General features: G+C 50.5%; 1 protein-coding gene across 3 annotated transcripts in view; it reads right to left on the bottom strand.

Moving 5' to 3' along the window:
* Positions 1 to 27,999, bottom strand: part of CPAMD8 (C3 and PZP like alpha-2-macroglobulin domain containing 8) — a 100,882-nt gene that overhangs the window by 9,448 nt on the left and 63,435 nt on the right. For all 3 annotated transcript variants that reach the window (XR_807592.4, XM_002688549.7, XM_015471929.3), the window contains 12 exons: positions 24,589 to 24,887; positions 23,750 to 23,975; positions 21,980 to 22,156; positions 17,682 to 17,763; positions 9,456 to 9,612; positions 9,252 to 9,326; positions 5,696 to 5,861; positions 3,912 to 3,998; positions 3,701 to 3,837; positions 3,150 to 3,305; positions 2,966 to 3,028; positions 1,942 to 2,126 (listed from right to left, as the gene is read on the bottom strand). Coding sequence is in view for 2 of the 3 variants with exons in the window: in XM_002688549.7 (XP_002688595.2) it covers positions 1,942 to 2,126; positions 2,966 to 3,028; positions 3,150 to 3,305; positions 3,701 to 3,837; positions 3,912 to 3,998; positions 5,696 to 5,861; positions 9,252 to 9,326; positions 9,456 to 9,612; positions 17,682 to 17,763; positions 21,980 to 22,156; positions 23,750 to 23,975; positions 24,589 to 24,887 (1,810 nt within the window). In the remaining variant the exon portion in view is untranslated. The remainder of the gene's footprint in view (positions 1 to 1,941; positions 2,127 to 2,965; positions 3,029 to 3,149; positions 3,306 to 3,700; positions 3,838 to 3,911; positions 3,999 to 5,695; positions 5,862 to 9,251; positions 9,327 to 9,455; positions 9,613 to 17,681; positions 17,764 to 21,979; positions 22,157 to 23,749; positions 23,976 to 24,588; positions 24,888 to 27,999) is intronic.

Genomic DNA, 27,999 nt, shown 5'->3' with positions numbered 1-27,999 from the left:
AGCTCCAATACTTTGGCCACCTGATGCGAAGAGCCAACTCATTGGAAAAGACCCTGATGCTGGGAAAGATTAAGAGCAAGAGGAGAAGTGGGTGACAGAGGTTGAGATGGTTGGATGGTGTCACCGACTCAATGGACATGAGTTTGAGCAAACTCTGGGGGGGATCGACTGGGTGGCGCGGTGGTAAATATTCTCCCTGCCAGTGCAGGAGATGCAGGAGGTATGGGTTTGATCCCTGGGTCAGGAAAATCCCCTCAAGAAGGGAATGTCAACCCGCTCCAGTATTCTTTCCTGGAGAATCCCATGGACAGAGAAGCCTGGTGGGCTACAATCCATAGGGTCACAAAGAGTCAGACATGACTGAGTGACTGAACAACAACCATCATGTGCCTCCCGTGTGGGAAACGGCTCTGTGGGGCCAAGGGAGCCCAGGCTGCTAGCCAGTGCCAGCCCCGTTTCCCCTTCTGTGACGTGGGGGAGGCGGTGGGTAAATACTGCCTCTAGGGCCTGCCTCGTGCCAGGCCCTCCCTGTGCTGGGTACTGGTGACAGGGAGGCTGGTATTCAGTGAGGGCCCTGCAGACCGTGGGCACAAGGGGACGGGATGACCAGAGCCCCTGGGATGGGCAGAGGAGGCTTCTGTGGAGGTGGGGCCTAAGAGATGCCATACCCAGCTGGCACACGGTTAGTTTCTTCCCATCTGAGAAAGGAACAGAGGTGTCCCCAGAGGACGTGCCAGGGCCAGTCCAGCTGCTTCTTGTTCCTCCACCCAATTGGATGGTGGTCACAGCCCTGCTGAACGGTACCACCCCAAGTCTCACTGCTAACTAGAAATGGTTCAGGGACCCGCTACTCTGGGGCTTGGGCCCAGTTGGGCTTGTTCTTCAGAACCTCCCAAGTTGGGGGTGGCCTTGGGCATGTGAGGGTTAAGGGTTAAGGTTAAGGAAGGTGACTGGGCAGCTCTGATGGGTTTCAGCTTCATGGCTACCAACCACCTTTGGGTTCCCCCATCATTGCCATGGCAATGAGCATCCTTTGTGGGCAGCTGCGTGCACTCCCACCTCCTGAGGACCCTCAGTGAACTGGTTCTAGGGTCACACCTGGGGCGGGTGGGTCATGGAAGGGCCACAAACAGCCGTCCCTCCCAGCCCCATCTGCCACTGGAGTCTGCTGCACCCATTCAGAAGCACTTCCATTTATTTCACTCATTTCAGAAATCATCTGTAGTGTAAGCCTTTGATTGCAAAGGGATCCATTTCAAAGACATTCATCTTGAATAAAGATATTGACAGCTACTAACACAACAACCAATAAGGAAACAGGCTGCCTCCACCCATGAATATCTCTCTTTCAGAGCCCTGGGTAGGGACTTCCCTGATGGTTCAATGGTTAAGAGTCTGCGCTTCCAACTGCAGGGGGCACAGGTTCGATCCCTGGTCAGGGAGCTAAGACTCTGCATGCAGTATGTGGGATGACCAAAATAAAATAGCCCTGGGTTATTTAAATAACTGACTACTTGGGTCACCCTGCCTTCCCCTTCCTGCACCTCAATTACCGTTCGTATATTTTAAATTCACCAATAGTGAACCCACAAAACCCTAGGCACACCCCTCCCCTCAGATTTCAATAAAGGTAGAACCGCAGTTCCATAACTTCTCTCTCTCTCTCTACCGGTGACCTCACTGGGTGACCCCCAGGAGGGTCAAGTACCCTCCAGGACCTGTGAGTAAGAAATCTTGTCCTTCACAGCTTCCTGATGGGTGTTGCTGAGGTGTGTCTTGTAATCAGAATAAGGAGCACGGGGGCTGGTCAGCCACAACTTTGGCTCTAGTCGGGAAACATCTATGGGGCCAGGTAAGTCCCCCAGACGTTCCTAGCTGAGAGCATCACTCTACAGAACATCACCCAGGCGGGGTGCCAGCCAGTGGGGCAGGACGCCTTACCTGGTGCACACCTCCAGGGTCACCTGGTACTCCTGGTGGTGCTGGTCAGCTGCTGGGTCATCATCATCAGCTGAGGAGGCAGGTGAGGGGGGTCGCTGCTGCTCAGCCTCAGGCTCCTGGAGGTTCACAAGCAGCTGGAAGGATGGCTTGGCCACCGGGTCGGGCACATTGTAGGTGACATCAATCTGGGAGATGGGGGAGGACAGAGGCTTAGGGGCCGTGGGGGTGGAGAGGGGAAAGACAGGGGCAGGAGAAGGTGGGGGAAAGCTAGAGCGATGAGGTCAGGGATACTGGAGACAGTCCTGGGCTTGGTTGTCATTCCCTTTAATCCTGATGGTGTAGGTACAACCATCATCCCACTCTTCCATGTTTCTAGCCCAGGTGTGTCTGCAAACCGGGCTCCCTCTCCTGTTAACTACTGTGTTGCTGGGCTCCATTTTTCAGATGGAGAAGTTGAGGCTACAGGGTTCTCCTGGCTGACTTGCCCTCTGACCATTGGCCAAAGCTCAGGAAACCAGTCTCTCCCAATCAGAATACAACTAAATCCTGAGCCTGCTGACTAAGGGGCCTCAGGGAGGGCCAGGCTGAGTCCAGGCTGGGCATCTACATTCAGACTTGGCTGAGAGAATAACCTTGAGCCACCAGGCAAGTCCCACGGTGGAGGGCGGAGCACAGGGTCAGAGACCACCAAAATGAGAATCAGATGCGGTTTCACCCAAGGGGACACACTGCCATCTACCTTGGGTTCTGCCTTGGGCAGGGGTGGTGTGGTTTAGTCATTCAGTCGTGTCCTACTCTTTTGCTAGCCCGTGGACTGTAGCCTGCCAGGCTCCTCTGTCCATGGGATCCTCCAGGCAACAATACTGGAGTGGGTTGCCATTTCCTTCTCCAGAGTGGGTGACATCTCAGGGGGCTGACAGGCTGTCTCAGGGTGGTTCTCACACACACAGCCACCCCACCCAGCCTGGCCAGGTCTGAGCCTCCAGCGTCCCCTGGGAGCACTCCCCTTTCCCCGAAGCCTCACCTGCATCAGACAGCAGCCTTCACCCCTGGCGCTCACAAACAGCCCCGTGGGGAGGCTGGGGATCTGGGGAGAGAAGAGGCTACGGTTCCCCTCCGCCCACCTGCAGACACACAGGGACAGACAGGCAGCGAGGAGGGGCTGCTCTCGCTGCCCTGCCCCCAGCCCTGGTCATGGGAACACGTACCGCGGCCATCTGCAGAAGCTTCTGGTTGCCCCTGTGCAGCTCGAAGGTCTCCTGGTAGTCCAAGTTGGTGGAGGCCAGGGAGACGGTGAGGTTGACGCCGCCCGCATAGGACAAGATGGCGTACTCTGCCAAGGCCTGCAGAGCCACGCAGGTGTCCTGGGGACAGAGCGGGAGACCGAAGTCAGCCCCAGAAGGTGCCTCCACCTGTGCCAGAGGTCTGGCCCAAACTGGGGGTTCCATGGACCCTCACTGAGGCCAGGGACTCATGTGGCTGGAACGGAGAGCAGATCTGGTGTAGACACCCACAGAGTTGGGGACCCCAGGAAGCTGGGGGGCATCTCCACAGAAGGAGGGGCTGGTCCCTATCCCAGAGCCTGCCGCCTCCATCCCTCAGCCCCATCCTCCCATCCTCTCTTGGGCTTCGTGCTCCGAGAGGTGCAGGTAAGGAGCCGTCCTAAGACTAGAAGCACTGGGTAACTTCTTAGAGGGCTCTGAGTCCCGAGTCTAGGCCACCCAGACCTGAGCCCTCCCTTTGGCTCTGCCTGGCGCACCTGAGTAGAAGAGAAGCCCCCGAGGGCGTTTCGCTGCTGGGACAGCCACTTCACCACAGGCAGGGCGGTGGCCACGTCTCCCAGGAGGGTGTAGGTCAGCAGGGCATAAGCTGTCATTTCCACCTCGGCCGAGACCACTGCAGTGGAAGAGGCCGGCTGGGACCCAGGACCCAGTGCCCAAAGCAGGCACTGGGGGTGGGGTGGCCCATACCTGTCTGATAGACCCCGTCACTGAAGCTTAGGAATGCATCCTTGTCCACATCCCGGGAACCCGTCAAGCTCCAGTGGGTCACCCCATCTGCAAGGCCAGAACAGATCAAGGCTGGACCCCACTGGAAGAGGGCACCAGGGAAAGAGGGCACCAGGGAAAGATGGCGGAGACAGTAAGGGCCTTGGGGCTACATCTCAGATCTGCAACTACAGGGTCAAATCCAGCCCCTCCTGCACCCCTGGTTGCTGCTGCTGCTCAGTCACTTCAGTTGCATCCGACTCTTTGCGACTCCATGGACTGTGGCCCACCAGCCTCCTCTGTGTATGGGATTCTCCAGGCAAGAACATTGGAGTGGGTTCCCATGCTCTCCTCCAGGGGATCTTCCTGACCCAGGGATTGAACCCACATCTCCTGCGTCTCTGGCACTACAGGCAGATACTTTACCACTGAGCCCACAGAGGAAGCCCTGGCAGACATTACCAATCCATGGCTGCTTTTCTGAACTCTCAACAGACATCACTAATCAATGGCTACTCTTCTGCATCCCTGGCAGACATCCTTCATCAATGGTCTCCCTTCTGGCTGGGGCCCTGATGCTGGCCTGGGGGGTTATCCTCCCTTGGGGCCCAGGAAGTCACTCCCTATTTCCAAAGACACCAAGGATTCTAAGCTCATATGAAGTATAAAAAGCCCTCAAAACACAGAAAAATCAGCCCTCCCAGCCTCAGATCTTGAGCATTTAGTTCTAAATTGACACCATCATTCAACTGGGTGGTTTTAGAATTTTGCTTTTGAAATATTTTTTTTCCTTCTTCTTAAGCAGAGAAGGTGATGGAAGCTTGATTCCAGTGCAGCTGCTGGGGAAGGCCAAGGGGCAGGGGGAGGGGACTGATTTTGGAGACATTCCAAGAAGTCACGGCTTGGTGACTGGGGCTCCCCAAACACAATGGGGAATCACTTTGTAGTTGAGGAGATGGACACCACCAGAGGAAGAGGCTTTGAGGCTCACCCAGCAATGGGGGGCAGGGTGGGGTCTGGCTGCAGCCCTCCCCTGCCTCCCAGCACTCTGCCTGAGGATGGTTTCTAGGAAGTCTGGGGGATCTTCTACCAGGGATCCCTGAGCACTCTTCTCCCCATTGGGGGCTGGGGTAGCATCCTTTGTTTCATTAGGGAAGAAAATGATGCTCAGGCTCAAGCCACCTTATCAAATGAAGTCATTAGTAGATGCGATAATGAATAAGTAATAAATAAGGGCTTCCCTGGTGGTTCAGACAATAAAGAATCAGTCTGCAATGCAGGAGACCCAGGTTTGATCCCTGGGTCAAGAAGATCCCCTGAAGAAGAGAAAGGCAACCCACTCCAGCATTTTTGCCTGGAGAATCCCATGGACAGAGGAGCCTGGCGGGATACATTCCATGAGGTAGCAAAGAGTCGGACACGCCTGAGAGACTAACACACACACCAGGACTTCCCTGGTGGCACAGTGGTAAAGAATCTGCCTCCCAAAGCCAGAGATGCAGGTTCAGTCTCTGTGTGGGGAAGACCCCTGTAAAAGGAAATGGTAAGCCACCCCAGTAGTCTTGCCAGGGAAATCCCCTGGACAGAGGAGCCTGGTGGGCGACAGCCCATGGGTTAGCAAAAGAGTCAGACACGACTTAGCAACTAAACAACAACAAATAAATGAGTAAACAAAACAGAGTGAGCCAAGGATGCCTCCTTAGTTTCAAGCACGTGTCCATGAGCTGCTTCCTGTGTCTGCTGGGCTGGTGGGCAAGGGCACCTACCCTGGGTGATAGCCAGGCTGCGGAGTTTTCGCAGAGCGGCAGGGGCTGCAGGGCTGCGGAGCAGGGTCAGCGCGTAGGCGGTCAGGGCACTGCTGTAGGGGTCCGTAACCAGGGATGCGCTGGACTCCAGGAAGTGTCTGGCTTTGGTAATGGCACCCCTCTCCTCCTGCAGGGTGGGGTGGGAGTAGGGTGGGAAGTGGAGCCCTGGGAGGCTGCTCAGCCTTCACCATGCAGACCACCCTCCCGAAAGTCCCAGGGGCATGCCTGGGAAACCACTGGATGGCTTGCAGCCCCTCACTTTGTATACTTCTGGTGCATGACTGCCTACAGCCCCGGCTTTCAAAACCCCCCATTCCCTTTCCTTTATTAATATGGTGGTGCCAACGTTTTCCAAATGAAGTCTGAGCATAACCATTCAACTCAGAGACACTCAGGAGGAAGCAGGGAGAGCCCTGGCTGCCCTGCCCCATACCACACCATCACCAGGCTGGCTTCTAAGACCTCCCAGCTCAGGCCCACCTCATCCTCCAAGCCTCACCTCAATTGTCACCCCCTCCAAGAAGCCCACCAACCCTGATCATGCTCTTGCCCCACAGTGTGAGTGGCTGGAGGACAGAAACCAAGTTCATTGTCCAGTGATGGCCTTAGTTTAGAGAAGCTGCCCAGTAATATAGGTTAAATGGAAAAATGAGTGGGTCAAAACATTCATGAATTTAAGGACTTCCCTGGTGGTCCAGTGGCTGAGACTCCGCATTCCCAATGCAGGGGGCCCGGGTTCAATCCCTGGTCAGGGAACTAGGGCCCATGCTGCAGCTAAGAGTTTGCATGCAGCAGTTAAAGATCCCAAAGGCTGCAAAGAGGACTGAAGATCCTGTGTGCCACAAACTAAGACCCAGAGCAGCCAAATAAATGAGTAAATACTGCTTGTTTGTTTTAAAGTAGACATTTCTTGTCTTGTGGACCTGGAGGCCAGAAGTCTGAGATCAATGTGTTGGCAAGGTCGGTTCCTTCTGAGGGCCATGAGCAGAGGATTGGCCGCAGGCCTCTCTCCTGGCCATCTCCTCCCTGTATCTCCACGGCGTCTTCCTTCTGTGAGGGTCTCTGTGCCCTAATGTCCTCCTTTTCCCAGGATGCCAGGCATATTGGATCAGTACCCACCCTAAAGTCCGCATTTCAACACGACTACCTCTATAAAGGCCTTGTCTGCAAACACAACCACATTCTGGAGTCTTGGGCTGGATCTGTAGCTCCCCTTCACAGATTTGTATCTTGAAGTCTTAACCCCCAGTGGTTGCGGCGGGGGGTAGCGGGGGACAGGCTGGTGCTTTGGGAGATTATTAGGTTTAGATGAGACCAAGAGAGTGGAGCTTCCCTGGTAGCTCAGCTGGTAAAGAATCCACCTGCAGTGCAGGACACCCCAGTTCAATTCCTGGGTCAGGAAGAATACCCACTCCAGCATTCTTGCCTGGAGATTTCCATGGACTAACACACACACGCAAGAGAGTGGCGCCCCTATAATCAGTTAGACTGCTTATAAAGGAGACCACAGTGGTCTCTCTCTCTGTCCTTCTCTCCCCTCAACCCCATCCCACCTCTCTTCATGGTCAGACACCAAGAAAAGGCCACGTGAAGACACAGAGAGAAGAGATGACTGACTCCAAGTCAGGAAGAGACCCCTCATTAACAATGGAACTGAAAAAAAAAAAGACTGAATCAACCAGAACACTGACCTTGGACTTTCCAGTCTCTAGAACCATCAGAAATAAATGTCTTCTCTAGGACATAGAAGCATAGACTTATAGAGGACATAGACTTATAGAGGAACGGATAAAGGAGATGTGGTACATATATACAATGGAATATCACTCAGCCTTAAAAAGGAACAAAAGTGTGCCATCTGCAGACAAGTGGATTTACCTAGAGACTGTCACACAAAGTGGGGTAAGTCAGAAAGACAAAAGCAAATACTGTACATTAACACATATATGTGGAGTCTAGAAAAACGGTGCAGATGAACCTATTTGCAAAGCAGAAACAGAGACACAGTGTAGAGAACAAATGAACAGACACCAAAGGGGAAAAGGGGGATGAATTGGGAGGCTGGGATTGACATATACACACTATTATGTATAAAACATAACTAATGAGAACCTACTATACAGCACAGGGAACTCTACTCAATGCTCTGGTGACCTAAATGGGAAGGGAATTCAAAAAAGAGGGGATATATGTACATGTGGGTTTCCCAGTTGGCGCTAGTGGTAAAGAACCGACCTGCCAATGCAGGAGATGTGGGTTCGATCCCTGAGTCACGAAGATCCCCTGGAGGAGGGAATGGCAACCCACTCCAGTACTCTTGCCTGGAGAATCCCATGAACAGAGGAGCCTGGCAGGCCTACAGTCCACGGGGTTGCAAAGACTCAGACACAACTGAAGCGACTTAGCACATATGCATATGTGTATGTATAGCTGACTCACTTTGCTGTTCAGTAGAAACTAACGCAGCACTGTAAAGCAACTACACTCCAATACAAACTTTTAAAAAAGAAATAAAGGTCTGTGGTTTAAGGCCCTGGTCTGCGGTATTTTGTGACAGCAGCCTGAGCTGACTTAGGGGGTTGGGGTTTTGGGCAACCCAATTCAACCTCTTAACACATGGCAAGTGAGGGGCCCTCTGGGCAAAGCATGTGGAACACGGAGGGTCTTAGGTCACAGCAAACTCTAAACACAGCAGTTGCAAATCTGCATTGTGAAGCGGAAAGATCTGAGAAGCACCACAAATCATAATTCATCATCAGAGGTTTTAGCATTGGCACAGATGTGAGGAATGGTGGAATCCCTAGCCTGGCGGCTGAGATCTGTCTATCCTGGGAGCTCCCTCTGCAGGGGACATGCCACTCCCACTTGGGACAGCCTCACAAAAGTGACACAAGCCTTGAGTTCCTTGGGACATCTAAGCCCTGCTGGGTCCAGTACTAACTGTCCCCAAAGGTTCTAGATCTTTCTCCCCCGAAGCATTCATAAGTTAAAAAAAATTTTTTTTTAATTTTTTGGCTGCACTGCACGACATGTGGGATCTTAGTTCCCAACCAAGGATCAAACCCAAGACCCTGCATTGGGAGCATGGAGTCTTTAACTACAGGACTGCCAGGGAAGTCCCATCCAACGTTTTGTATCAGGCTTCCTAAAGTCAGCCCACAGGTCACTGACCAGGATAATGACTGAGCCTCAAATGATTCTCCAAATGGGAGCTGGGGGCTATGGACAGTCCTGGGAAGGCTTGAACTCAGGGACACATGCATGCCCCTCATGACTACTGCCAGAATCTCTCATGCATCTGCTTAGGTCACAAGAAGTGGTAAGGTCACAAGAAGTGCTTAGGTCACAAGAACTGTGACCATTGGAAAGCATGAAAATGTCCCATTAATGGACAGAAGGAGGACAGCAAGGAAGAAATAGATGCTGAAGATGGCCAGAAGATGGCCAGCCCGGCTGGCAAGGGGAAACTGCTCACTCGCTCCTCCAGCCCAGCATCTCCCGGGCCCCGTGCACTTACCTCTGAGGCTGGATCCACTTCCAAGAGCGCAGCCACCACGTAGGCTGTCAGTGGGACTGTGCCGTGGATCCCACCCTGTAAGAGGATTTATGGGTCTCACCCCAACCAGAGGGGACAGCCTCCCAACCCCACTGGCCGCAGACAAACCCGGGGAGCAAGCAGCACAAGGCCAGGGCTCCCGGAGGAGGCTGAGAAGCTGCTGACCTGAATGTCCTTGTTCAGAATCCTGCCCACTGCCGGGAAGGAGCCATCTGCCTGCTGCTGCTGGACAATCCAGTCCTTGGCGGCCTCCAGCTCCAGAGGGTCGATGAAGATGAAGCTGCGAGCCTGGGCGAAGGACTTGAGGACAAAGGCTGTGAGCCTGAAACAGGATGGAGTACAGGCTGAGAGAGCTGAGACAGCAAGGGCCGGGCTGTCCCAAAACAAAGTCACCTCCCATGTGCCCCTTGAGGGACTGTGGTACACTCCCCACATCACCCAAGACTCTGCTTCCTTCTCTGTAAGACACGAGGGCCCAGTCTGCCCTGTTGTGAGCACTTGATGGAAGTGTGTGGGCACCCAGCAGGGCCTGATGATACAGCCTATCTTCCCTGTTAACTCCCTCCCACCTGGGAAGCACCTTTTTCTGAGCCTGTCAAGTCCCCCACCACCACCATGTGTGAAAGACCTTCCTTGTTGCGCCTCCATAACCATTTCCCAAGAGATCCTCAGTTTTGCTGAGAGATCCCAGGGAAAACCAGCAACCAGGTACCCTGGACACTTGGGCTCCTCTGTAGCCCTGGTCAGCCACAGCCATGAACATTCCAGTCCCCAGGTCTGCAAATAGCTTTGGAATGGGCACATGAGGTGATGCCCGGAGCAGCTGCAGCCATTTTGCTACCACAAGAAGAGCAGCCACTGTGCTGAGGAGGTCCACAGGGACCAAGGGAAAGAACCAGGGGCCCAAGTGCATTGTCAGGCTGCCAGGCTGGCCAGTCCTGCAGACTTCTCAGCTCTGCGGTGTGAACTCATGTTCAGAATTCCCTTTTCAGTCATTTTTATGTTGTTTGCAGCTGAAAACATCCCACAAACCCATTCAGTCACTCAGTTACCCAGGTCCTGAATGCAGAGTGCTCCTACTTCCTTTCTTTACAGGATGAAGTCTTACTTGTTGTCCTCTCAGTATTCATTGAGAAGTCTTCTCAATGTTCAACCCAGGGGTGTCCTCTCAGAGGAAGCCTCCCAGCACTTCCACTAGCATTTAGCACCTCCACTCTTGGATGAGCTGGTTGCTTCTAGACTCCCAGGCCCTCCCTCTGTGTCTACCCTCATCTCTGCAGCCTGTCCCTTGCTCGCCCCGTCCCCCATCCCAGCTGTTGCTAGTGCAACCTGAATGGGAGATGACGGGGCTGGGGGATGAATGAATGAAAAAAAAAATGAACTCGGAAGAACCACCGGATGGAAACCAGGGAGCCAAGAGGGACAAACAGCAGAACTGTTAGCAAGGGAAATGCCCCAACTCAAGACGAAAGAGTAATCCATCCTCTTCAAAATCGAGTGGTTCCCCTACTCCACACCCATCAGGACGGCTACTGTAGCACAAAAACAAAACAGCAGAAGACAGCCAGTACTGGTGAGGATGCAGGGAAACTGGAGCCCTTGCGCACTGCTGGTGGGAATGGAAAATATTACAGCCACTGCTGAAAACAATACAGTGATCCCTAAAATAAAATGGAACATAGAATTGTCATGTTGTTGTTTGCTTCTTTTGTGACCTCAAGGACTGCAGCCCACCAGGCTCCTCCTCTAGAAAGAATACTGGAGTGGGTTGCCATTTCCTTCTCCAGGGAATCTTCCTGACCCAGGGATCGAACTGGTGTCTCCTGCACTGGTAGGTAGTTTCTTTACCACTGAGCCACCAGAGAAGCCCTAGAATTATCATATGATCTGGCAATTCCACTTCTGGGCATATATCCCAAAGAAATGAAAGCAGGGTCCCAAAGAGATATCTGCACACCCATGCTTGTAGCAGTGTTATTCACAACAGCCAAACTGTAAAAGCAACCCGGTGTCCACTGACAGATAAATGAACAAGAAAATGTGGTACTGAGGTAGGATGCAGATGGGCCCCTGGGCTGAGCAGTTGCAGTCTGTCAGATTGAGTAAATTGGAGCTTGTTTTCTCCTGACATTTCAAGGAAAAAAGTCAATGGTAGGAGCTGAGCCCTGCTGGAGTAAGAAGATAAGAAGATCACATCTCTCATTCTTGAGGTCAGGAAGTCCTCCCTAGCTGCACATGCATGAAACAGCTCCTAGGGGGTCATAAAGGGAGGAGGCACTAACCCATAACCTCTGCTCCATCGGGCTTCCAGAGACCTCCTCACTGGAATCCATTGTGGTTAAAAGACTCATGTGCACATCGGGAAAGGCCCTGGGTCAGGACAGATGTGGGAAATGAAGCATGACTGGCCACAGGAAAACAAAAGCCCGGAAAAACTACCTCCGTGTAAGTGACTTAAATCACTTCTCTGGCACACTTCCCATCAAGGAGCATGCCCGCATCGTTCTCTGGGTGTGTATTTCTGCTTTGGTTCTGCTCTAAATAAACTGCTTCTTTGTTCTCTTTGCACATACTGTGGCTCCAATAAACTATGCCTGCTTTACAAACTCTCTTTGCGGAGTTCTTTCTCCAAAGAAGATGAGGACTGAGGTCCTCTTACCTGCCAACATCAGTATATCCATACAATAGAACATTATTCAGCCTTGAAAAGGAAAGAAATCCTGAAAAATGCTTACATATGGATGAACACTGATAACATGATGCTAAGTGGGATAAGCCAGTCACAAAAAGGCAGGTACTGTATGATTTCATTTCTATGAGGCGCTTAGAGTAGCCAGAATCAGAGACAGGAAGTAGGATGGGGCTTCCAGGGTCTGGGGGGGAGGCAAGAATGGGGGGTTAGCGTTTAATAGGTATCAGTTCAGTTACACAGTTGAGCCTGACTCTTTGCGACCCCATGGACTGCAGCACGTCACCCTTGCCTGTCCATCACCAACTCCCGGAGCTTGCTCAAAACTCATGTCCATCAAGTCGGTGATGCCATCCAACCATCTTGTCCTCTGTCGTCCCCTTCTCCTCCTGCCGTCAATCTTTCCCAGCATCAGGGTCTTTTCCAGTGAGTCAGTTCTTCGTATCAGGTGGCCAAAGTATTGGAGCTTCAGCTCCAATTAGTCCCTCCAATGAATATTCAGGACTGATCTCCTTTAGGATGGACTTGTTGGATCTCCTTGCAGTCCAAGGGACTCTCAAGAGTCTTCTCCAACACCACAGTTCAAAAGCATCAATTCTTTGGTGCTCAGCTTTCTTTATGGTCCAACCCTCACATCCATACATGACCACTGGAAAACCACAGCTTTGACTAGATGGACCTTTGTCAGCAAAATAATGTCTGTTTTTTAATGTGCGGTGTAGGTTGGTCATAGCTTTTCTTTCAAGGAGCAAGTGTCTTTTAATTTCATGGATGCAGTCACCATCTGCAATGATTTTGTAGCCCAAGAAAATAAAGTCTGTCACTGTTTCCACTGTATCCCCATCTATTTGCCATGAAGTGATGGGAACTGGATGTCATGATCTTAGTTTTTTGAATGTTGAGTTTTAATAGGTATGCTGCTGCTGCTGCTAAGTCGCTTCAGTTGTGTCCGACTCTGTGCAACCCCATAGACGGCAGCCCATCAGGCTCCACTGTCCCTGGGATTCTCCAGGCAAGAACACTGGAGTGGGTTGCCATTTCCTTCTCCAATGCAGGAAAGTGAAAAGTGAAAGTGAAGTCGCTCAGTCGTGTCCGACTCTTCATGACCCCACGGACTGCAGCCTACCAGGCTCCTCCGTCCATGGGATTTTCCAGGCAAGAGTACTGGAGTGGGGTGCCATTAATAGGTATAGAGTTTCAGATTTACAAGATGAAATGAATTATGAGGATGGATGGTGGTAACAGCTGCACAACAATACGAATGTATTTAATACCACTGAACTGCACACTTAAAATGGTTAAAATGGTAAATTTTATGTCATGTATACATATTTTAACACAATAAAAAAAAGAAAAAGAAAATCAAGTGACTCCAAGCTCTGTTTCTGCAAATTGTCAGAATCTGAAATATTAACCTTAAAATGTACCCCAAGCCTACGAACCAGCTTGTCTTGGTCACTTTCTTCCCCAGATACCCCAAATCCATCCTCTTCCTTATATTCCAGGCCCCTGTGTCAGCCTGGCACCTCATGGCTCCCACCGCCCCCACCAGCCCGACACTGTCCCATCACATGCTCTGTACACAGCAGCCAGAAGGACAGTTCAAACACTGCAGGATCCAGATGGAACTTAGTTGCCTCTGCGCTGGCAACTGTGAAATTCCCGAATTCTGCTACACTGTTCTCTTTCCTTTTCCATTTTAAATCACCAACAGGGATAAACAAACTGTGGTGCATTCTCACGACTGAATCTTATTCAGTAATAAAAAGAAACGAGCTATCAAGCCAGGATAAGACACGGAGAAAATTTAAGTGCATATTCCTTAGTGAAAGAAGCAATCTGAAAAGGGCCGCATGCTCTGTGATTCCAGCTCTGTGACATTCTGGAAAAGGCAGAACTACAGGACTAGAAAAAGGACCAGCGGTGGCCAGGGGCTGGGGGTAGGGAGGGACGACTATGCAGAGCCCGTGGGGTTTTTAGGGCAGAAAACTATTCTGTATGATACCTTAATGGTGGGCAGGTGACAGTGTACATTTGTCCAAACCCATAAACCATGCGACACAAAGGGTGAGCCCTAATGCAAACAACAGACCTCCGTTAACAACAATTTAGCAATACTGGCCCATCGATTACAACAAATGTACGTCATTAATGCAAGACGTTAATACTGGGGGAAAACTGCATCGAGGGAAGATGGACTGTATGGGAACTCATTCTATCTGCTAAAAGTTTTCTATGAATCCAGAACTGTCCTAACAAATTAAGTTTATTCATTCAATATGCACATAGCCCAGCATGACTCAGGTTACAGCCATGCTTTGCACCAAGCCCTCTTGCTCCCTCCAGAATAAAACCCAAACTCCTCTCCTGCTCAGTCTGGCCCTGGCAGCCTCTCCTCCCTCGTGGCAGGCCACTTTCCTCCTGGCCTGTGCTGCCAGCCACACTGGTCCCCTTCTCTGGCTCAAACTTGTCAGGGCTGCCTCAGGGCCTTTGCACAGGCTGTTCACACTGCCTGGAATCCTCTCCCCTTGGATTTTCATACAGCTGTCCCTCATCTCCTTTGGAAAACCTTTCTTGACCACCCCATACAATTGTGTACCTCATCATACACTATCCCCTCAACAAGTTTTATTTGCTTTATAGATATGAGAAATTATATACTTGACACAGTAGCTTTAAAATATATCCACAAATGCCTTGCTTCTTCTCCTTTCAAGCAGTGGAATAGTGTAGGCTGTACCGAGTGACTGGATTCTAAAGACTAGAATCTGGTGGGGGTGACAGTATGACTCAGGAAATCAGCTGATAAAAGGCATGTGGCACTCTCCTTACTTTCTCTCTTTGATTTTCATTCCAGGGGAAGTCAGCTGCCATGCTGTAAGGACACGCAAGCAGCCCTATGGAATGGTCCTCAGTGAGAAACTCAGGCCCCCTGTCCACAGCCGTGGGAGACGACCAACTTGGAAACAAATGCTCCAGCCCTAGTCAAGCCTTTCGACGATGGCAGCCCCAGCCAATACCATGACTGCAACCTTGGGAGGGATCACGAGCCAGCAGTGCCAGCCAATCCACGTCTGAATTCCTGACCCACAAAACTGAGACAATAAATGTTTGTTGTCTTAAATGGCTGTGTTTTGGAGGTAACTTGTTACACAGCAGTAGCTAACTATTACATCTCGTGAAGGGTCTCTCTTTCTCTCTCGGAGGCAGGGACCATGCCTTTCTTGTTCCCTTGGAGCTAGAACAATAGCCTGGCAAATATTAAACATTTGAATGAACAAACGAATAAATGAATGAATGTACATTGGACGCACAGGCCCTGAGTTTAAAGGAAGCTGGACTGGATCCTGGACTTCCCACCCAAGTATTTAGGCGGTGCTGGTTTAGTTGCTAAGTCATGTCCAACTCATGCAACCCCATGGACTGTAACCTGCTGGGCTCCTCTAACCATGAGATTCTCCAGGCAAGAATACTGGAGTGGGTTGCTATTTCCTTCTCCAGAGGATCTTCCCAACCCAGGAATCAAACCCAGGTCTCCTGAATTGCAGGCAGATTCTTTACTGACTGAGCTATGAGGGAAGCCCTAAGTATTTAGGGAGTGGTGCTAACAAGGCATCCATCCCAGTGGGTACCTGGCACTGTAATGAGCATGTCTTCACCCTTATCCCACTGCCTCTTAGATCCTGGTCTTGAGACGGATGTGTGGTGAGGAAACAGGTTTAGAAAACTTGAACAGCTGGTCTAAGGTCACACAGTTCACACAAGACTGAGACTGGGTTTGCTCAGCTCCAGGGTGGATGTCCCGTGGATTGCTGTTGCCAATGTCCTGTGCATCCTGCAACTTTGATCTGTGAGGAGGTTTTACAAGGCCAAGGAGGAGAGGCAAACTGCTGGGTGTCACGTTTCCATGACCACAGCAGAATTCATCTTCTCTTGTTCAGTGTGTGTGTGAACTGTGGGAAGGCGTTCACAGATCACAGCTCACTATTTCTGACTGGTGGAGGCCTCTTGGAACTGTCGGGACTTGGCCAGCTTTCAGAGAGTGACTCAATGACTTTAGCCATCCCCGAGAGTGGGTGGGGGCCTCTGCTTGCTAGAGCATGACTGTGGCTTTGCCTCAAGCGCTGTCAGCAAGGCAGGGTCCTGGGACAGAAATGGGGCAGACTTCTGGGGACTGGGGAGCTGAGCAGGTCACCAAGGCTGGGCCCCTCTGGAGCCAAGTGAGTGACTCTGCACTGCAGTGCGGGCTCAGCCAGCTGTGCCCCTGTGCCCCTGGCCCTGGGCTGCTGCTGTGCAGTGGACGCTGTTGATTTAAGGACAAGACACTTTCATGCCCACAGGCGCTGCAGGTGCCACCCAGGTGTGACACTGAGAAGGAGGCCCCACTAGAAACAGGAAATTGGGGGTACCCTACTTCCTCAGTAAGCCCCAAAGTGGATGAGGCAAATCCCTGATGATGCCAAGAACTCCTACAGAATAAGACATAGGTGTATGCAGGTCCTCCCTGCCCTGGCTGACCCTGAAAGCCAGAGGAAGCCACTCACAAGGGAAATCTGACCCCAGAATGCTCCTCCTGAACTCTCCAACCCAGCCTCAAGGCAGTGGTCTGGCCTCTCCCAGTCCACCCCCTCCTGCTCAGGGTCACCCCATTCCTGGGTCCAGTGGCCTCTGAGGAGGCTCAGAGAACCCAGGACTCATCCACAAGGGGCCAGAGAGCAGGGCTTTCAGTTCCTGGGCACCGAGGCAACAACAACAGCAGGAGTAAGAGTAACAGCCACTGCTTCCAGCTCCACCACACGCAGGCCAGGCAGAACTCCCCCATCCAAACCAAACCTCTAACCCCCAGGGGCTAGGACCATGGCTGTCCCCATATTCCACACAGACTCCTCAGCACCCTGAAGGGAAAGTGAAGTGAACGTCTCTCAGCCGTGTCTGACTCTTTGCAACCCCATGGACTATAGAGTCCATGGAATTCTCCAGGCCAGAATACTGGAGTGGGTAGCTTTTCCCTTCTGCAGGGGAACTTCCCAACCCGGGGATCAAACCCAGGCATATTCTTTACCAGCTGAGCCACAAGGGAAGCCCATCACCCTAGGGACTAAGAAATCGCATATTTCCTGCCATATCGGTAAACAAGGATGTCACAGGCATCAGCCACTGCAGCCCTCCCAGTGTGAGCTGGTGAGCCCTGAGGGAACTCAGGAAGGAGAAGAACAGTGACCGTCTAGCAGCCATCAGACTGTAGCCACTCCCTACGGTGAGCCCCGAGGAAAGAAAGCTCAGGATGTGGGAACACAGGATGCTGGCGGTGGCCCCAGGTAGCTGTGGTGAAAGAAACTGTCTCAGTGAGCCCAGGTTCTTGTATCTTCCCACACACAGAAAAGCACTAAATTCCTTAACTTGGGTTATTTGGTTTTCTTTAATTAGTAATAATCTTTTGATGTTCAGACACCTGCCCTTTGTTACGAAACTTCTATGTAAAACCTGGCTCCTCCCCTTGCCTCCATGGAGCAGTTCTCTCCCAGGCCTGAAGTCCTAAAAGTTTCTGCCAAATAAAACATAACTCTCAACCTTTAGGTTGCATGTACTTTGTCAGTCGACAGGATCAAGCCCCAGGGGTCCTGGCTATGCTGTGCTGGATGTGAGGCTGTGGCTTCACGTGGGGGAACTTCAGTAGCCGTGCCCGGGGAATGAGGACTCACCACATACTCCCCGACTCGTCCCGCTCTCCGAAAGCGCTATAGGAGCCGTCCTGGTGCTTGTAGGTCAACTGTCTCTGGTAGCCTGCGGGGCAAGAGGGGACAGCACCCTGGTGAATGGCTGGCTGGCCAACATTCTACCCCGGGACCCCCAAACTAATACTACACCCACATGGGGGGGTCCCTGAAACTGCCCCATGCCCACATCTGAGGTCCTTGAAACTCTCACAACACAGCTGGGGTCCTTGAAACTCTCCCACATACACAGCTGGAGAGATTGAAACCTCTACTTTATTCCTCTTTTGTTTCTTGATATCACCCCTTTACGACTCCTGGTAACACACTGGCCTTCAGCCATGCCTGGTGGGGTGGGATGGTGAAATGCATTATCTCCAGGCAGGGCCCTTTGCCACACACCGTCACCCACCCCAGGGCCTGAAGAGGTTGTTGCTCTATCCCCTGGAGCCAGAGCTTGGTTTGCTCAGATCAGCAGGGGATTGAGGAGGACAAGAAGGCAGAAAGTCAGGGGGGCTGGGGCCTCCAAAAGAGGGTCAGGCAGTTGGTCTTATTGTGAGGGCAGCAGGGGGCATGAGAGGAGGGGGTGAGGGGGCAGAGGTAGTGGGTGGATTGCCAGGTCAGGAGAGGAAGCAGACACTGGGGAGGTGGGGACAGTCTAGGCGACCATGACCACGGGCTTGGACTGGGGGTGGCGATGGGCAGGGAGGGTTCTGCAATATAGTCAGAGCTACCTTAACTGAACAAGATGTGAAGGAAAAAAGGAAGAATGCAGAGGCTGCTAAATGCAGCGGCCTGACCAGCAGGACGCACCGATCTATGTCCATGGAGCCCGGGGAAGAGGGAGCAGGAGCTCACACCGGGGTAGATAGTATTCCCCCCAGTCACATCCACCCGGAACCTCAAAATGTGACCTTATGGGGAATGAGGGTCTGTACAGATGGAATTACATTTCTGAATCAGGCTGGGCCCTAAACCCAATGACTGGTGTCCTCAGAGAAGAAATGACACAGACTTGGAAGGGCTTGTGACGATGGAGGCAGAGGGTGATGTGTGAGCGGGCGTCACCAGAATCCCGCCAGAACAAAGTCCTGGGATAGTCGCTCCCCCAGAGCCTCCTGACAGAGTCAACATTGTTGACACCTTGATTTTAGTCCTCCAGCCTCCTGAATCATGAGGGAACTGAGATGTGGAATATTTCCTGCTGTATCAGTAACAAGGATGCCGCGGTTGCCAGCCACTGCAGACCTCTAATATGAGCTGGTGAGCCCTGGGGGCACTCAGGAAGGAGAACACTTGCCATCTAGATCGAGTCTACCGTCAGAATGCCACTGCTCCCTGCAGTGAGCCCCAAGGGAGCTCAGGATGTGCAAAACAGGATACTGGCCCCAAAGAGTGGAGGTGCACGTCAAAGGAATGATTTCCGTGAGCCCAAACTCTTGCATCGTCCCATACAGAAAAAAGCGCTAAATTCCTTAACTTAGAATATCTGGTTTACTTTACCAATAACCTTTTGATGTTCAGACTAGCCGCCTTTGTTGTAAAACTTCTATGTAACCTGGCGCCTCCCCTCTAGGAGCTGCTCTCTCAGGATTACTGGAGATGCTGTCTCCTGGGCCTGAAGTCCTAAAAATTCCCACCAAGTAAAACATAACTCTCAACTTTAAGGCTGTGAATACTTTTCAAGTGGACAGAATAAAGTCCTGTGGATCTACCCAACTCAGTTTGCGGTACTTTGTTATGGCAGCCCAAGGGAACTAACACCAGGGATTTGGAGGAAAACCAGGGGGTGGGGGTTGATTTGGGGCTTGTTGAGTCTGAAAGCTGTTGGGCACCAGATCTGGCTGTCTGGCTAGAGGGGAGGTCCAGGCTGCCACTCACCCCGATAGGTCATCACACTCTGGATGGCGGTCAAGGACCTGAGTCCAGATGGGTTCACTGAGGTGTGCCTGGCCTTGGGAGGCCAGGGCTCACCCACATCCTAGACTTTCACAACCCGCCAACTTGAGCCCTGCCCCTCCCCCTCCACCATGGACCAAGCAGACTTAAGGTTCCGGGTAGTCTGTGGTCAGCCTTCACAAAGCCGGACCTTCAGCCCACGGCAACCTCTGACTTCTCTTTCCATCCGAGAGTTGCACGTTTATTTTAGTTTTTTGGCTGTGGCCCGTACAGCATGTGGGATCTTAGTTCCCCAACCAGGGATTGAACCCATGTCCCTGCAGTGGAAGTGCGCAGCCTTAACTTCTGGGCCACCAGGGAAGTCCCTCAGAGAGCTATACATTCTTCAGCGTAAGTTTTTCCTTTCTCATCCATGAGGACAGATGGTTCTAGATCATCAGGACTGCCTTTGGAACATAATAACGGGGAAACACCACAGGCCAGGAGACAGGGACTCCAGATTTGTCTTAGGAATTGAGATTATCACATGCCTCTGTTTCCCCATCTCACAGGGGACAGCATCATCTGAGCCAGGCATTCTTGAATCCTTTTCGGTAAATGTCCGTGATCATGACGGTGGTTTCTCGTCTCCCTCTGGCTTGGGTCTAGTGCCCTGACTGCCCCTTGTGTCCCAGTCCAGAGGAGCCTGGGGTCTGAGAAGCCCCCACAACTGGCCCCTGTGAGGTCTTGGGCGCCTCTTCACTCCCAGGAAGGAATGATGCTAAAGCTGAAACTCCAGTATTTTGGCCACCTCATGCGAAGAGTTGACTCACTGGAAAAGACTCTGATGCTGGGAGGGATTGGGGGCAAGAGGAGAAGGGGATGACAGAGGATCAGATGGCTGGATGGCATCACTGACTCGATGGACGTGAGTCTCAGTGAACTCAGGGAGTTGGTGATGGACAGGGAGGCCTGGCGTGCTGCGATTCATGGGGTCGCAAAGAGTTGGACACGACTGAGTGACCGATCTGATCTGATCTGATCACTCCCAGGAGGCTCACTTTGCTCATCTGGGAAACGAGGACCATTAGCACAGGGGCTGCAAGGAGGGAAACTCAGGGCAACGTGGATGGAGCTGCACATGCCTGGCACGAGGCAGATGCCAGCTTCAGAGCTAGGTTCAGCCTCCTCCATGCTTTCCTTTCACGTTGGCTCCAGTGTAAGGCTAGAAGCAGAGCCCAGGAGGCCCCAGAATTTTGGTATCAACTGACTAACTCCCTTGTTATCTGGGAAGGAGCAGGTCCTACCCAGGGACACAGAATGGGAATCTCTCACAGAGCTGGGACCCCATCTCCAGCCTCCCTCCTTCCCCTCCCTGTGAGGCTCAGATGTGCAGAGGGTAATTCAGGGCCCTCCGAGGCCCTGTACCCCACCCCCAAACAGGACTGTGCCTTGCCCTAAGGACTTGATTCATAGCAATGGAAGATGTCCAGTGCTGTGTTGTTTATCTATGAAGATGCTCACTGTTGTGTTATTTATCTGTGAAGATGCCCAGTGCTGTGTTATTCATTTCTAAAGAAGTTCAATAGGGCTTTGATTATTTCTGAAGTTCAGTACTGGTGGTTTACTTCTGAAGATGTTCAATGCTGCATTATTTAGGGGGAAAAAACTGGAAATAAAACACATAAATAAATAAAACTGGAAATAAGAGGAGAGTTCAGTATGTTGTGTTCCATTGATGCATGTGACAAAAAAACAATGTAGCCTCCCAAAGTGATTACAAACTGAACCCATCCTAAGACCCAACGGTTTCACCCCACAGAAATCTGGATGAGTTTTCACCAAGTATGCAAAGAGGACAATTACCGACAGTCCTGTTCTAAAAGCCCTGAATTGCAAATTGCTCCAAAGCCCATCTGCAGACACGCCCACTGCTGTCTCCACACAGTAATGGAGGTGAATAGACAACTGCTGCCCAAAGCCCAGTGGGTGAATCTTACGCACACAGGACAGGGCTGGGGGGAGGCATGCCACAGGAAGCTGTGCTATGAGATACCAAGAATGGCAAAGCTAACCTGTGCTCCTGGAGGGTAGAGGGGTCAACACAGAGCATGATGGGAAGCCTATAGGGATTTATTTTCTTTCCCCAAATGTTTTTATAATGCTATTATATTGCCCTGGTTGTTCGGAAAAATTTACATTTTCAGAAGATGCTGTTCCTCTCCCCATGGCTGATTACCAGCAATCAGATCGGTTTCCTAACAGGTGCAGAGGCCAGGCTCCGACTGACAGGGGCCAGATCAGGCCACCCAGATTGGCCTCTTTCAACGTCTTTGCCTTCTTCCCCATCCTCTGCACGTGGCGTGCGGGCTGCGCCCCGTGTGGCCGAGGCTACTGCACCCCAGTACCTTGTACCAGGTGGTCGGTGGTCTCCCTCTCCACCTCAGGGCTGAGCTGCCGGGTTTTCTGGAGATACTTCAAGACAAAGACATTAGGTGCAAAATGAATCATATTCTGCTCTCCGCAGCCGAAGGGAAGCCGGAGGAGGTTGCTGAGATGGTTCAGAGTTGGCCCCATGACGTCTCCTGGTGAGAAGGAAGAGGAAGAATGGGCTGAGGACTGGCCTCATTCAATGCCCTGGCATTGTTCTAGGGACAACTTTCCTCAGAGGGAGCCCACCCATGGCCCAATACCAGCATCCCATTATCTGGCTGCCAGCGCTGCCCTTGGAGACTGGGAGGCATCCTTGCCCATCCAGCCTGCTTGATCGCTTGGCCTTGGTGGGCACTTGCAGGCCCTACCTTACATGCTTCCCTCCATGTTCTTTAGTTGTAACTCAGGTGTTCTTTCTACCTTTTCATTATGTTATTATTAGTAAATGCTTTTTCCTTTCTAGATTTCTAAATAGGTGCAATTGAGACTATACATTTTCCTCTTAGAACAACTTTGGCTGCACCCCACAAACGTTAAGATGTCAATCCAGTCATTTGACTCCCTTCTACATATTTTTTTCTAACTTCCAATATGAAATGTGGTTTTCTATTTAACCATGAGTATTGGGGTTTTTCATACAGTTTTCTTATACGTGTGGTATTGTTGGTGTGTTTTTGAAAGTTCTTTTCTCCTGTTATTTCTGACTTACTGCGCTCTCATCCCTTCTGTACTCTGCCTCCCTCTCCCTGGCCTTTATGCCCCCAAATACTGCTGATACACTTTCTGGACTCCCTGCTGACTGCACCTCCCTTCCTCTGCCCCCCTGAGGCTGCTGCTGCTCCTGCAGCCTCCTCCTGTGGCGGGGCCTGGCTGGCTACTTTCTCGCCACCTTTCTCTGGGCTTTCCAGTTCTTCTTACACTTCCATCCTGCTGCGCTGACAGCACTGGCTGGCACAGAGTTACCTGCCTGCATCTCCTCTCCATCCCTGCCCATCTGTCTTCTTCCCTATACCCATCACCTCAAGCTGGGCCATCATCCCCAAGGCCACATCTGAATTGATTTCATGCTTCAGAAATCATAAACTCCAGCATCCTCCGATCCGGAGACAACCACCAACCTGCCCCAGGCCCCAAGGCTTCCATTCTCTGACGTCACAGAGACCCAAGACCCCTCCTTCGTGTCTGTGTGTCTCTTCCTGGCCTTTTACGCCCTCCCCACCCTTCCAACATCCAGCACTAGATGGATCACACAGTCCCCAGTTTCTACTCCTGTGCCTGGGCTACAGGAGACAATCCAGTGCTCAAGAAGTCCCTGGCCACAGCCTCTTATCCCTGCTCAGTAAGCTCTCTAAGCATTTGAAATGGTCCCGCCCCTCTCACCTGGACCCCCAGAGCCCCTACCCACCACCCCGTACCTGGCTAACTTCACCTGGTCTTTCAGCCTGCTTGTATATCACCCCAGACACATTGCCCTCATGAAGTTCACACACCCCTTGGGGTCACCCCACAGAGGGCAAGGACCCGCCTCCTCAGCCCGACTTGAGCCCCCAAAGGGCAGGCTTGGGGTCACCTCTGAGTCTGGCCCCAGCACAGAGAAGGCACTGGAAGTTGCTTGCCGGTCAGGTGAGTGGGTGTCTGGCCAAAGGCCCCGAAGGCACGTGCCCCCAGCAAAACCCAGAATGAAAATGAACCGGAAGTGACACTTGCCCCCATCCTCCCCAAGCCAGGCTGCCGGGCAGACACACCTATGATGGAGGCGGCGGCGCGCTCAGACCCGGGGATGGCGCTGTGCGGGACCCCCAGGGTGAAGGCTTCGCTGTAGCTCTCATCTGCTTCCACCTTCCTCCAGATGCGGAACTCGCCCACGGAACCCCAGCCAGTGGAGAAACCGATGAACTGGACCTCTGGCGGTTTGGGGAGGGTCCAGGCCATGATGACAGATTCATTGGATGGCTCTGGACCATGGCCAACCTGGAAAAAGAGGCCAAGGCTGCTGGGTGCTGGCAGGAAGCTGGGTTCAGACATGGTCAGAGGCCTTGGCCACATTCATGGGGGTGGGGGGGCATTCTCAAGGCATCAGCAATGAGAGAAACTAGAAACCACGCTGTTCACTGAACACCCAACAGAGACACAAGTGGGGCATCTGCAGGTTCCAAAGTCACTGGGCTCCCTGGAACCTTTGCATATGTAGCTCCCCCTGCTTGAAACAGCCTCTGCTTCAGTTTGCCTGGCGAACTCCTATTCATACTTCAAAACACCACCTGGCTATACCCCTCTTCTAGGAAGCTGTTCACACCGACTTCTTTTCTCTCCTTTGCTTGGCCCAGAAAGTGTCCACAGTCCTCATCTTACCTGCTCATACCCACTTCCTTTCTCCCTGGCCTCCCAGATCCCTGGGCACCTTCTCTGCCACAGCTCTCACTAGTGTTTTGGAAGCAACGCCAGGCAGACTGTAAGTAACTTGAGGGCTGCCTTGAGTTTTCCCCCTCTTCCCGCCTTGCCACCTCATCATATGGATCAGGAAGCAACAAGTGCCAGAGGACCAGGTGGTTCCCATGCCCGCCCCAGGCAAACCCAGTCATGCCTGGATGAGCCCGCTGTGCCAGCTGATCCAGAATGTTCTGAATTCATCCCAGGAGAGGATCTTGGCTGTGGGTGTGCTGGCCACCGGCTCACCCATCTTGCTGGTGGAGATCCAGGACCTGGTGTTCTGGTGCCCCCCCAGAACAATCTCAATCATGCCCGCTGTGTCCTGGGGTCCTGGGGACAAGGCCACACGGGCATCGTTGTGGGCTCGCACGGCCACGTCGAAACGGGTGAGGCGCAGTGGCCGCTGCACATACTGGAACTCGTACTTGTTGGGCGTGGAGATGTGGACTCTCTCTGGATAGAGGGAAGGAGATGAGGTGTTGAGCGGGCACCAGAAGCATCCTTCCTCCCCCTGCCCATGCCCAGAGCTGAGCATTGGGACCTCAGGGGACCGGTCCCAGTGTGGCTCCCCACGAAGCTGCGGGAAGCACGGAGGAGTGGAGCTGGTGTGATGACCTCTTTGTCAATAGAGCACAAAAGATGAAACACTCACAGAGATAAATCCTACAAAAGATGGGCAAGACCCGTACGTTGGGAACTGCAAAATGCTGCTGAAACTAAAGAAGCAAATCAGTGGAGAGCTAGACCGTGTTCGTGGGTGGGAAAATAATATTATGAAGATGTTAATTACCCCCCCAAACTGATCTATAGATTCGACGCAATCCCAATCAAAATCCCAGCAGGGTCTTTTGAAGAAATTTCAAAGCTGATTTCAAAATGTATGTGGAAACTCAAAGGATCCAAAAGAGTCAAAACAACTTTGTTTTTGTCTTGATAAACAAGAAGTCAAAACAACTTCTTGTTTATCAATAAACAAGAAGGACTCACACCATCTGACACTGAGACTCTAAAGCTGAGGCAATAACAGGAGTGTAGCATCGGTGTCAATACAGACAAATGCTCAGTGGAACAGAAGAGGGAGTCCAGAAACGGGCCCATACATGTATAAACAACTGATTTTCAACAAAGTTGCAAAAGCAATTCAACAGCAAAAGTCCTCAACAAATGATGTTAGAACAATGAAATCTTCAGATGAAGAAAAAGGAACTCTGATCCATACTTTGCATGGGCTCCAAGAGTTAACCTGAAATGGATTATTTTACAAATGAAAAAAAAGCCTAAAACTATAAAACCTTGAGAAGAAACTGTAGGATTGAGCAAAGATTTCTTAGCTACAACAAGAAAAAATAATCCATAAAAGGAAAAAGTGATAAGCATCATTAAAATGAAAAACTTCTGCTCTTTAAAAGACACTATTAAGATAATGAAAAGATACAGACTGGGAGAAATATTTTTGCAAAGCATTCATCTGATAAAGGACTTGGACCCAGTATGCATTTTTAAATACTCTCAAAAACCAAATACAAATAAACAATCCAACTTTTAAAAAGCTAAAAGATTCCATCAGACACTTCACCCCCGCAAAAAAAAAGATAGCAAATAAGCATATGAAAAGGTGCTTAATATCGTGAGTCATGATAGAAATGCAAATTAAAACCATAGTGAGATACCACTAGACATCTATTAGAATGACTAAAATTAAACAGACCATACTAAGTGTTGGTAAGAATGGGGCAGAACTGGCTTATCCAGTGCCTGTGGGAATGCAAAATAGTACTGTCATTTTGGGAAATAGTCTGACAGCTTCTTAAAAAGTTAAAAAACACACTTACTATATGCGTTAGCTATTCCACTCCTAGCTATCGACTCAAAAGAAAGGAAAACACCCCACCCGTACAAAGACTTGGGCACAGATTTTCATAGTAGCTCATGTGAAATAGTCCCAAACCGGAAATAACTCAAATATCCCTCAACAGGTGAGTAGATAAAAAGTGTTATGCATATATCCAACGGAATCCTGCTGAGACAGAAATGACTGAATTACTGATACACACAACGTGGTCAAATCTCAAAATTCTTCTGTTGAGTAAAAGAAGCCAGACAAAAAGGAGAACGTTCTGTATGATTCCATTTACACAAAATTCTAAAAAGTACGAAGTGATCTACAGAGACAGAAAGCAGACCAGTGGTTCTCTAGAGACAACAGTGGAGAGGAGTGAGGAATTTCAAAGCGGCATGACTTCAGGGTTAATAAGAACCTTCATTACCTTGATTGTGGTGATGGCTTCACAGATGTTTCTCAACATTGATTAAACTACCCTTAAAATATGTCTAATTTATTGTATGTCAATTATACCTCAATAAACATGTTAAAAAATGTTCCTGATCTTACTTTGAATACAAATATATCCAGCTTATTGTGGATTATAATATAAAAACTACAAACAATATACAAGTGTTCAGTAATGTTTCAAAATGTTCCGTAATGATCAAATTATGGGGCAGTCATTTAATGGACCATAATGAAGCTGTTTTGAAGTGCTGTTTATAAAGACTTTATAAACAATACAATAACAAGGAAAAGTGCTGAGAATGTATTAAGTGAAAAAGGCAAGACATAAAACTATATACCTCCTGAGTCATAGCAATGCTAAAACAAATTATCAATCCTAGGAAAGTGAATACAACGAAATGTCTTCGTACGTGAACTAGAGGAGACAGTTTTTGTATTTCTATTTTTGTACATTTTATCTAGTACATAGGTATGGTTTTTTCCTTTCCCAATTTTAAAAACTGTGATAAAACACACACAATGCAAAATTTGCCATCTTAAACCATTTTTAAGTGTACAGGTCAGTGGCATTAAATACATTCACATTAAAAAAAGTAATTAAAAAAAAAATACATTCACATTGTTTAAACATCACCAGCATCCACCCCAAGAACTCTACTCATCTTGTAAAACTAAAGCTCTGTATCCATTAAACAATAAATTTTAAAAAACCAACAACAACAACCAAGCAATAAATCTCCATTTTCCTCTCCCCCGGTCCCTGAAAACCACTACCCTACTTTCTGTCTCTAGGATCTTGAGTGCTCTAGAGAGATCATATAAGTGGAATCATACAGTATTTGTACACATGCATTTTTTAAGTTTTATCATGGGGGGATTTTGGAAGTCTTTATTGAATGTGTTACAGTGTTGCTCCCATTATAAGTTCTGGCTTCGTGTTTGCAAGGCATGTGGGACCTTAGGTCTCTGACCAGGGATGGAAGCCGAACCCCCTGCACTGGAAAGCGAAGTCTGTCCTAATCACTGGGCTGCCTGGGAAGTCCTCATGCACCGGCTTTTAAAAATGTTTTTCATTTAAAATTTACTGAGATAATTATAGATTCATAGGTGACTCTGCATGTGTGCATGCTAAGCTGCTTCAGTCATGTCCGACTCTTTGCAACCTATGGACTGTAGCCCTCCAGGCTCCTCTGTTCCTGGAATTCTCCATGCAAAAATAATGGAGTGGGTTGCCATGCCCTCCTCCAGAGGATCTTCTAGACCCAGGGATCA

This window comes from Bos taurus, chromosome 7 (genome assembly GCF_002263795.3).
Source record: "Bos taurus isolate L1 Dominette 01449 registration number 42190680 breed Hereford chromosome 7, ARS-UCD2.0, whole genome shotgun sequence".
Lineage (NCBI taxonomy): Eukaryota > Metazoa > Chordata > Mammalia > Artiodactyla > Bovidae > Bos > Bos taurus.
This window is presented reverse-complemented; position numbering and strand designations above follow the sequence as displayed.